General features: G+C 39.8%; 1 protein-coding gene and 2 long non-coding RNA genes across 3 annotated transcripts in view; 1 reads left to right on the forward strand and 2 right to left on the reverse strand.

The window, feature by feature from the left end:
• Positions 1 to 1,725: 1,725 nt before the first annotated feature.
• On the reverse strand, positions 1,726 to 2,334 carry LOC141373137 (uncharacterized). The gene is made up of 2 exons (XR_012378838.1): positions 2,198 to 2,334; positions 1,726 to 2,102 (listed from the first exon to the last, which is right to left on the reverse strand). It is a non-coding gene; the product is annotated as an uncharacterized lncRNA (long non-coding RNA).
• A 27-nt stretch (positions 2,335 to 2,361) lies between these two features.
• The window catches only part of SACS (sacsin molecular chaperone), an 83,461-nt gene continuing 75,111 nt past the window's right edge, over positions 2,362 to 10,711 (forward strand). The window contains exon 1 of the mRNA XM_073894782.1: positions 2,362 to 2,488. Within this exon, the coding sequence (XP_073750883.1) occupies positions 2,469 to 2,488 (20 nt within the window). The 5' untranslated portion in view covers positions 2,362 to 2,468. The remainder of the gene's footprint in view (positions 2,489 to 10,711) is intronic.
• LOC112826850 (uncharacterized) overlaps positions 5,921 to 10,711 on the reverse strand; it is a 33,178-nt gene continuing 28,387 nt past the window's right edge. Inside the window, exons 2-3 of the long non-coding RNA XR_003209064.2 lie at positions 7,507 to 7,666; positions 5,921 to 6,017 (exon numbers count right to left, since the gene is read on the reverse strand). This is a non-coding gene — a long non-coding RNA (uncharacterized lncRNA). The remainder of the gene's footprint in view (positions 6,018 to 7,506; positions 7,667 to 10,711) is intronic.

Raw genomic sequence — 10,711 nt, forward strand, 5'->3', positions numbered from 1 at the left:
CAGAGGGATCAGGAGAAAGACTATATCTTGGCCTTGGTGATATATTGGGCAAAGTCATTGTATCCTGTTATCATTGAGAAAAATATATGTGTTTGATGATAGCACTTTCATTAGGGTTCAGAGTTATGTAGGAAAAACTATTCGAAGATTGTTTTGTGATGAATTTATCATTGTCCATCTGTAGGAAGGTCAAAATAATTTGTCACAGGCTTCTACATTGTGTAGCAATTTTACCAAACATGCTAGGTGATATAGAGCTGATTAATGTTGTAGATTTCAGAGTGTGTGCTTTAAAAGATATTGGCAAACTGGAATTAGAGATGGAAACTCATCGAGTGAGGTTAATGAGCATGAACGTGCAGTGTTCCACTGAAATCCATGCTTCTATTTCTCTCTAACGCTCCCACAGAAGCAGAACATCATGAGCCGAGAAACTGTGCAGGCTGAAGGCCAAGCCTAGAGGGTCTCTATTCAAGTATAACTAATTCCAGATTTCCCTTAGAATTTCACATTTTATCATAAACTTTATATAAAACCTGTGTTGTATGATACATTTATATTTTATGGTTATACTTAAAATGACATTTTAATTGACAAAATCTTTTTTATTTAGAAGACATAATTTGGATTAAGTCCTATTCTCAGGGTTGTTATTTATTTATTTATTTATTTAACAGAGAGAGGGAGAGAGCACAAGCAGGGGGAGTGGCAGGCAGAGGGAGAGAGAGAAGCAGATTCCTCACTGAGCAGGGAGCCCGACATGGGGCTCGATCTCAGGACCTGGAGTCATGACTTGAGCCAAAGGCAGATGCTTAACTGTCTGAGCCACCCAGGGGCCCCTAATTATAAATTCAAATCTACAATTTCTCTAATTTTTGACACATGGCAACCAGATTTCATTATATATGATTTTATATGAAAGAATAATTAAGATTTTGGATTGGTTTGTTTTAATTAATCTCACTCCTGATGTCTGTTAATATTTTTATTATAACATGTTATTGGGAAAGTGTTTTCAGGGAATAATTTACAGTGAGTTTTACATTATTTTCCTGGGTTTTCATGAAGCCAAGAATCTCTAGTGTTATAAGTTAAGCTTACATTACCGTCTCTAAGTTATGTTTGTCAAGAATGAAATATTGTCGGCAAACACAAGGAGAATAGGAATTCAGGAGCTGGTGTTCCAGTTTCTAATTAGCAGTTCCTAGTTGAGTGAGCTTGGACACAGTTCCTCACCTTCCCGCATCCAAGTTTCTTTAACGTACAGCAATTCTACCTCTCTCGTTCTCTCCACCTCAAAGAACCATTTAAGTGTGGTGCTAAGAGAGCACCTTGAAAATTATCAAGCATTTATATGTGTGAGAGTTGTATGAATGGCTAGAAAATTCAATCTCATGTGTCCCTCTGGCTTATCACTCTTGCCACAGTTTGTCCTTTATCTTCCTAGTTTTTTCTTAAAATGTTAAGACTATTGGGAGTCACCAGTGGTTATTGGGAATATTACTAAAAAAGAAAAAGACTTTCAGATAGACACATTTTCTTTTCTTTTCCTTATATAGATGTTTTGCTTTCAAACATGAGTTATATGTAAAGTTGTACCTTTGGATTTAAAGGTCTTATTTCTGAAAAAAGGCACATCATGTGAAGTACGTATTTCACTTAGAAGAAGCCAGGAAAATAGAGAAATGAGAAGAAACGCCTGGGGAGTGAGAACATGAAACTAAATTAAGTATTCATGTTTTTTATTTATAGAGCTCACCATGTGTAGTTACACATGTGCATTTGTTGGTTGTGAGGTGAGGGATAAATGCCATGCGATTTGGCAGGGCTCTAGTGCAACCAGCAGTTTATAATTAGAAAGTCGCTGGAAATAAGAACCATGGCTGTCTTCCACGAGAAATTACATTTTTAGTGCATTTACTCTGAGTACTTTTCCCTACTCCTTCCTTGAGCCTTCCTTGGTTTTTCTTTCAGAATCCAAAAGTGATGCGGGTATCGCTAGAGCAAGAAGAAAGGCTCTTGCCAGCGAGTGTGTCACATCTGCTGAGATGAGGGTGAGCAGCACAGAGCCCGAGAGCTTCTACAACATTTTTCCTCACCACCTTCAAAAAGAAATACAGGAGATTCTCAGATGAAAATAGCTTATTTCTGCTGTGGAGAAAAGCCCCAAACCGTTACCTACTCAGTACTATTTTACCTGAAGAACTTCTGTGGGTGGCCAGATCAGAAGGCATAACCCAAGGAGGCAACCACGTTCGGACTGGAGAGTCTTACCCGAAGGAACACAACAAAACGCAGCAATGCTTCCGGGCATCAGATGATGAATGAACACTGAGGGGAATACAGGCTTCTCACCGGCCAGGCAGAGCTAAGCTTGGAGTACACATTTAAAGGAAATACAAAGGAAAGACTTCGAAGACTGAAAAATAATTCCATGATTTTCACAGACTCGTATTACAGAAGTGATAATGGAGACCAAGGATAATAGGTAAATGAGTTAAAGTTTTAAGTTACAACAATTTACACTGATTTTTTTAAAGCTTATTGGGTTTTCCCAAATGAAACATAGATAGGCACAAACAGATGAAAACTTTCTGGAGATGAAACTATAGATACTTCAGCATATGCTAGTACCTCTTACTGGGGCCTTGTGATTATTAAATAAAAAACTGTGAAGTACCTGAAATTGTAGCAAATAACCTGGGAAAGGAGAAAGAGAGAGAGAGAGAGCACAGTCTGCATTTACTTTGTGAACTTTGGTAAGAATAAATTTCACTCCTTTCCTCAAATTTAGTTGCTGTTTAATAAGAACATATATAAGCTTGAGGATTTAAGCAAAAATATAATATTTATAATTATCCCTTAAATTTCTATGTGTTCTTTTTTTCTTAAGCATATAACAAAACACTCTTTCATTGATTTTGAATGCTGTATTTAAGTAGTATGCTCAGTAGATAAAATTTTAGTGCCATAGAGACCAGGTAAGTCTTTACATCTTCTAACCTAATGATATCAACAGATGAAAAGACTTTTCAAATTTGGCTTTGGCAAGTTCGGCAAGCCAAATTTGGCAAGCCAAATTTGAAACGTTGAAAAAAAGCCCAGTATTTGTTTTTCACTTTCAAAACTTTCCAAAGTAAAAATTTTTATATGTTTTATTCATTTGACAGTGGAGGTAAGTGTAACTTTTTCAATGGAACTTGCCTCCTTAAGCAAATGAGGATTACTTTTGTGACTGCTTGTTATTTAAATATGTGAATGCACACAAGTGTTGAGACTACTTAATGGATTTGGTTTTTATTGGCCAATTGGAATATTTGACTATTTTCTGTATTTTCTAATATAAAAAGAAGGCTCTAAGACATCTAAGATAATATTACTGATGCTAAATTGTTTAAATATGAGAGAAACATACTTATGTAGCACCATACATGCTATCTCACAATTTGTGGATTTTTCTTTTTTTACCTTTTAAAGTACTTCTATATAATGCCTTCTCAGTTGTGAAAGATGTTTTTCAAACTAAAGGTGAATTCATTTTCATACAACTTGGCAGTTGACTGATTTGTTGGACATAATATCATTTATAAATTTATTTTAAAGAGTAGTGTTTGTGTAGTAGAATCACTGATTCTGTCACTAAAGTATAACTTTTCAACAATCAGGATTGATTTGAAGCATCTAACAGATGTTGAAAAAAACCAACAGATTCAATTGTCTTTGAAGTCACTGTCTGATAAATTCTATTTATAGCTAAAAAAAGTATATTAACTTTGGGTGTATCTTTGCAGATTATGTAGGCTTTGGTACTGTAGAATTTTCTCAGAACTGATGTATTTGTTTTACTTAAGGCTTATTTACTTATTTACTTAAAGCCAGAATGTCAGTGACTGGATATCGCAAGTGTGTGAGTACACAGAGTGGAGTACATGGGTTGAGGGTCAAAACATCAATCTTAAGGTTATTTTTGTAAGCACACACTTTTATTAAGGCATTTAAAACCTATCTTATTAAGACCATAAATCTATAAAACTTGATTGCCTGGTCTCCTTGTTCCTGTGGCAAGATAATAATTTTTAAAGCTGAAAAAGATCCAGTCCAGGTTTCTTGAGCTCTGGGACATTGTAGCCCAAGTTCCCAGAGGTGTGCATGTGTAGTGGGGGCTCACTCACTCATGGCATCAACAGCTCAGGCCCTTCCTAGGGTACTGCCTTTATGTAAATATTTTGGGAAAAGAAGTTAGATTGTCTATTTAATAAGCAATATCAAGTGTTATGCTAAAATAAAGGCAGATGTATTATTGGATATACCATCTGGATATTTAAACTAAAAGTTGAGACTTAATCTCACTTGTTGAAGGCTGCTTTGGGATTGGTTCTCTCTCCATGGCCATCAGGAAGAGTCTGGAGCCTTAGTATGTGCCAGGGTAGAAGCAGAATCCAGGATATGGAAGGATTTGGGGAAACTGTCCCCTAAGATGCCTAGGAAACAGTTCTAGTTACAGTGTGCTAAGGAGCTTCGCAGATTTGGTATTGATTCAGGCTGGTGGTGATGTCTGAGATAATTTCTTATGAGTTTTGTTTGATAGATAAGAAAACTGAAATTATGTGACTTGCTCAAACTCATAGGGTAAGTTAAAGAAAAAATTTTTCTGACTCTTGTTAAAGTGGTAAGGAAGACTTCATTCAGGACTATTGCAAGAGGTGTCAAGACTGTTGCAACAGGGGCGAGAGATTGGGCTCAAATCTAAATACAGCAAAGGCAACTGGGGGTTTATAGCCAATGAGCAGAGTGAGGGGACCAGAGGATGGACAATTAATAAGAGGTGATATCCAGTGTAAGGGGATTCTGGCTAATGCAACTTGACAGAATTCTTGCTGAAGGCAGGACAGGGTGATCAGGTATCAGGGTATTTGATTAAATATTGAGGGTAATCAGATATTAAAGGTACGGAGATTTTTGCTAAACTGATTTAGCAGGATTCTTGTTAAAACTGGGTTAGGTAGGTGGGAGACAGAGCCCAAGGGCAAGGCCTCATTGAAAAGAGGGCTCAGAGGTGCCTTCTAAAGTTTGGTCATGGAGAGAGTCCAGGTTCAAGCTGGTTCAAGCCCAGGGTGCCTGGACCTGCCTCTCCCATCTTCCTCCAGGGTCTACAAGTGTGTCTGGCTCTACATCTAACCTGGGGATTACAGGGGAACACTTTCAGTTAGGATCCTCCAAATAAACCTCTGCTCTTAAAATCATTCACTCAACTAACACGTACTGAGCATTTATTATGTGCCAGGTACTTGGAATACATCAGGGAATGAAATTGATATAGATACTGACTTTTATGAATCTTACATTCTAGCAGGGAAAGATAGGAAACAAATAATAAATGTAATACATAATTAAATTATATGGATATCTTACATGATGGAACAAAAGGAATGGTAGGCCAAGAAAAGGAGGAGGGAGTCTGATGGTGTTGTACAGGAATGTGTGTCACAATTTTACATAGGAAGGTCAGGACAGACTTCACAGAGAAGATGAAATCTTCTTGAAGGAGAGAAAGGAATAATCATAATCATATAGGGGAAGAACGTTCCAGGCAGGGGAAACCCAAGCAAAGCGCCTAGGTGGGAGCTGCCTAGCATGTTCCAAGAATAAAGAGGTGGTGGGCATGCTGGAGCGAAGTGAGTGAAGGCGAGTTGATGGTGTGATTGAAGAGGAAGCTGGGCACGAGGTCACCATAAAGGAAATAGGAATCCATTGCAGGGTTTTAAGGAGTGATATGCTCTGACTTATATGTTTAAAGGATCCCTAGCTGCTATGGAGAAGGCCAGGTGTAGAAGTGGGGTCATCATTCTGGGCTATTGTAACAAGCCAGATGAGAGATGATGATGGCTATGGGCTGGATGGAAGGGTGTTTTCTTCTTCCCTTCTTCCCTGAGGTACTTCTTATCTGATGACTCTGCAGCGATTCCCGCACGTGTTTGTCGGTGTTTTCACCAAGGCTTCAAGAATATCCTTACCATCTGGCAGTGTGGGAATGTTGAATACACTTAAAATGAATGTCAACAACCTACTTATGATGGGTGTTTTGCCATTTTCCCAAAAACAATCAATTCCCTAATTCTCCAGCTGACACTAACTACCAAGAGTTAGCACAGACCCTAGAAGTTAAGGGTTCAGTCCTACAAGACTGCCCCACTTGAGGGGCCAGGTACAAATGGGATCTCTAGGCAACCCAACTACAAATTCAGGGATTCCCGTGATACCCTTCCTCAGGTTCAATAATTCACTAGAACAAGTCAGAACTCAGACAGCGCTTTACTCATGATGACATTGGGCAGTGATCCATTGTGCCTGAGTTTATTGTAAAGGATATGATTCAGTAATAGGCATTTGGATGAGATACATCAGGTAAGATTTGGGGGCAGGGGGTGTGCAGAATTTCCATGCCCTCCCATCGCTTTGATGTGTTCACTTATCTGGTGAATTTAGCCTGGTTGTTTCAGAGTTTTTATTGAAGTTTTATTCTGTGGGCACAGTTGATTAAATCATCAGTGATTGAATTCAATCTCCAGCCCCTCTCCCCTCCCTGGAGGTCAGGGAGTACAGCTGAAAGTTCTAATTCTCTAACTGCATGATTGTTTTCTCTAGCTCTAACCACTGATCTTGAAGTGACTTAGGAGCCCTGCCTGAGTTATTTCATCAGTATACAAAAGACATTATTATCCTCAGGAAATTTAAAAGCTCTGTGCCAGGCCCAAGAAGATAAAGACCAAATATATATTTTCTATGATAGCACACTAGGAGTAAGAAAGATTCAAATGGGAAAGCAGAGTCCAGTCTTCAGGAGAGCAGGCAAATAAGCTGAATCCAAGTGTAGGAAACTAAGCCCAGACAGGGGAGATCAAGTAGTCAGTAGAGGGCCAGGAAAAAAAGCCAGACCTTGTACTTCTCATTGAGGGGCAGGAGTGGATTCAGGCTTGAAGCCATCGGTTTAATGGCAGTGACCCAGAACCAGAGCCAGGGCGATTGGCGTCCAAAGAAAGAACAAGTGGATTAGCAATTATTCCACACCCCCTGGATTCAGTAGTTCATGAGTATAAATAAGGTCAGTTAATATTTACATCTCTATCTCCATGGCTCCAAGCCTTCACCTGTTGGACAAGACCTTAACTCCCATGGCCCACGAGGGTGCTTAAATTCCTCCCCAGCTATTTCTGGGCATCCTCAAGGTGGTGGCATCTTATATGGGCTCAGGAATGAATTTGCTCATGTTCTTTCCTCTTGAGCCTCTCTGTCAAGGGGACTTGTCAAGGCCTCGGCAGCTGGGGTTCTTTAAGACATTATCCCCTGCACCCAGTGGACACTTTGAGCCCGAAACAAGTCTGAAACCTGGGGAGAGGGCAGTAAGGGGAGATGAATGGCTTCTCCTCGAGCCTGTGCTCATTCTGTTTTCTAAGAGGGAAGCAGTGCTTCATGGACTTAGTCTTGTCCTATGTTTCATAAACATACCTGAGTTTCTGTCCTTACAGCCTCAAAACCAGTCCCTTATATATGGGCAGAGAGGGGAGGATGGGTCCTGTCCTGCCTCTTCTACATCTCCTCTCTTCTTTTCTCCTTGGATACCGCTGCATCCAAACAAAACAAACTCAGAACAAATACCTTCCACTTCCTTTCAGAGAAAGCAAATTGTGTAATGGAAAGAGTATCAACATTTGAGCCAGATATATTTGATTTGAATCTCAGCTTTGCTATTTACTAGTTACGTGGCCTTGAATAGGTTACTTTTTCTTAATATGGGGATCATAATGCCTACAGTAATGTTAGGTTAGAGATCATGAATGTTAAACACTCAGCATAATAGTTGACCCAGAATGCCTCAGAAAAGGTAACACTTGTTATGATGACTTCCATTAAGTAGTAAAAATTCAACTGAGTAATTTATTTTTTTTATTTTTTTAAGATTTTGTTTATTTATCTGAGAGAGAGAGAATGAGAGAGAGAGAGCACGAGAGGGAAGAGGGTCAGAGGGAGAAGCAGACTCCCTGCTGAGCAGGAAGTCTGATGTGGGACTTGATCCTGGGACTCCAGGATCATGACCTGAGCCAAAGGCAGTCAGTCGCTTAACCAACTGAGCCACCCAGGCTCCCTCAACTGAGTAATTTAAAAATTCAAATTGACTTTGTTGAATGATTCATTAATTAGGCAGTATCCCTTCTAGCAAATAGAAAGGAGGTCCATCAGGGTGCAAGAAAGGAAAGGTTTTTAAAGGCAGAGAGGGAGTGGAATAAAGGAAATTATTGTGAAGAATGCATTGTTTGAGGCAAGGTCACCTTTCTAAGGGGAACAGAAAGGGTCTATCAGTATATTTCCCAGTTCTGACCAGGAAATTCCATGTTGACTGGTTAACGGTTACATTCTGGGGGAGGGTGAAACTGCATTTGGGTTAGGTATTACGTCTTGTTTGCTGATGTGATACCCTTAACATAAGTGACTCCATTTTGGGCTTGGGGTTTTCTTTTCAACAGTCCCTTATCCAGAAACTAGCACTAAGTCTAGCCATCTGTAATGGCTTCCACCATCATGCAGGTGTTACAAGGATGGTGTTGCCTACCACCATCCCAGCTAACGAGCAGTTGTAAACAAGTCTGTCTTACCCGTCTTGGTTGGTTATGGGGATTTTCCTTCCTGCTGCTATCATCCCCTGAATGTGTCCATATGTGCCAGGATCTGCTTGGGGAGGGTTATATCCAGTATCTGGCCATTCAATAGGAAACATAAGATGCAAAGGGAGGGGCTGGGGAGAATCCTGGGAACACCACATAGTATTTTTTTTTTATTATGTTATGTTAATCACCATACATCACATCATTAGTTTTTGATGTAGTGTTCCATGATTCATTGTTTGTGCATAACACCCAGTGCTCCATGCAGAACGTGCCCTCTTTAATACCCATCACCAGGCTAACCCATCCTCCCACCCCTCTCCCCTCTAGAACCCTCAGTTTGTTTTTTGTTTTTCAGAGTCCATGTCTCTCATGGTTCATCTCCCCCTCTGATTTCCCCCCCTTCATCCTTTCCCTCCTGCTACTTTCTTTTTTTTTTAACATATAATTTATTATTTGTTTCAGAAGTACAGATCTGTGATTCAACAGTCTTGCACAATTCACAGCGCTCACCATAGCACATACCCTCCCCAATGTCTATCACCCAGCCACCCCATCCTTCCCACCCCCCACCACTCCAGCAACCCTCAGTTTGTTTCCTGAGATTAAGAATTCCTCATATCAGTGAGGTCATATGATACATGTCTTTCTCTGATTGACTTATTTCGCTCAGCATAACACTCTCCAGTTCCACCCACGTTGTTGCAAATGGCAAGATCTCATTCCTTTTGATGGCTTCATAATATTTCATTGTATGTATATACCACATCTCCTTTATCCATTCATTTGTTGATGGACATCATGGCTCTTTCCACAGTTTGGCTATTGTGGACATTGCTGCTATAAACATCGGGGTTCATGTACCCCTTCGGATCCCAACATTTGTATGTTTGGGGTAGATACCCAGTAGTGCAATTGCTGGATCGTATGGTAGCTCTATTTTCAACTGTTTGAGGAACCTCCATACTGTTTTCCAGAGTGGCTGCACCAGCTTGCATTCCCACCAACAGTGTAGGAGGGTTCCCCTTTTTCTGCATCCTTGACAACATCTGTCATTTCCTGACTTGTTAATTTTAGCCATTTGGACTGGTGTGAAGTGATATCTCATTGAGGTTTTGATTTGGATTTCCCTGATGCCGAGAGATGTTGAGCACTTTTTCATGTGTCTGTTGGCCATTTCGATGTCTTCTTTGGAAAAATGTCTGTTCATGTCTTCTGCCCATTTCTTGATTGGATCATTTATTCTTTGGGTGTTGAGTTTGATAAGTTCTTTATAGATTTTGGATACTAGCCCTTTATCTGATATGTCATTTGAAAATATCTTCTCCCATTCTGTCGGTTGTCTTTTGGTTTTGTGGACTGTTTCTTTTGCTGTGCAAAAGCTTTTTATCTTGATGAAGTCCCAATAGTTCATTTTTGCCCTTGCTTCCCTTGCCTTTGGTGATGTTTCTAGGAAGAAGTTGCTGGGGCTGAGGTCAAAGAGGTTGCTACCTGTGTTCTCCTTTAGGATTTTGATGGACTCCTGTCTCACATTTAGGTCTTTCAACCATTTGGAGTCTATATTTGTGTGTGGTGTAAGGAAATGGTCCAGTTTCATTCTTCTGCATGTGGCTGTCCAATTTTCCCAATACCACTTGTTGAAGAGACTGTCTTTTTTCCATTGGACATTCTTTCCTGCTTTGTCGAAGATTAGTTGACCATAGAGTTGAGGGTCCATTTCTGGGCTCTCTATTCTGTTCCATTTATCTATGTGTCTGTTTTTGTGCCAGTACCATACTGTCTTGATGATGACAGCTTTGTAATAGAGCTTGAAGTCCAGAACTGTGATGCCACCACTGGCTATTTGGGGTCTTTTCTGGTTCCAAGCAAATTTTAGGATTATTTGTTCCATTTCTTTGAAAAAAGTGGATGGTATTTTGATGGGGATTGCATTGAATGTGTAGATTGCTCTACGTAGCATTGACATCTTCACAATATTTGTTCTTCCAATCCATGAGCATGGAACGTTTTTCCATTTCTTTGTGTCTTCCTCAATTTCTTTCATGAGTATT

The sequence above is a fragment of the Callorhinus ursinus genome, unplaced genomic scaffold, assembly GCF_003265705.2.
Source record: "Callorhinus ursinus isolate GAN/ISIS: 27379988/994484 unplaced genomic scaffold, GSC_fseal_2.0 scaffold7, whole genome shotgun sequence".
Taxonomy (NCBI): domain Eukaryota; kingdom Metazoa; phylum Chordata; class Mammalia; order Carnivora; family Otariidae; genus Callorhinus; species Callorhinus ursinus.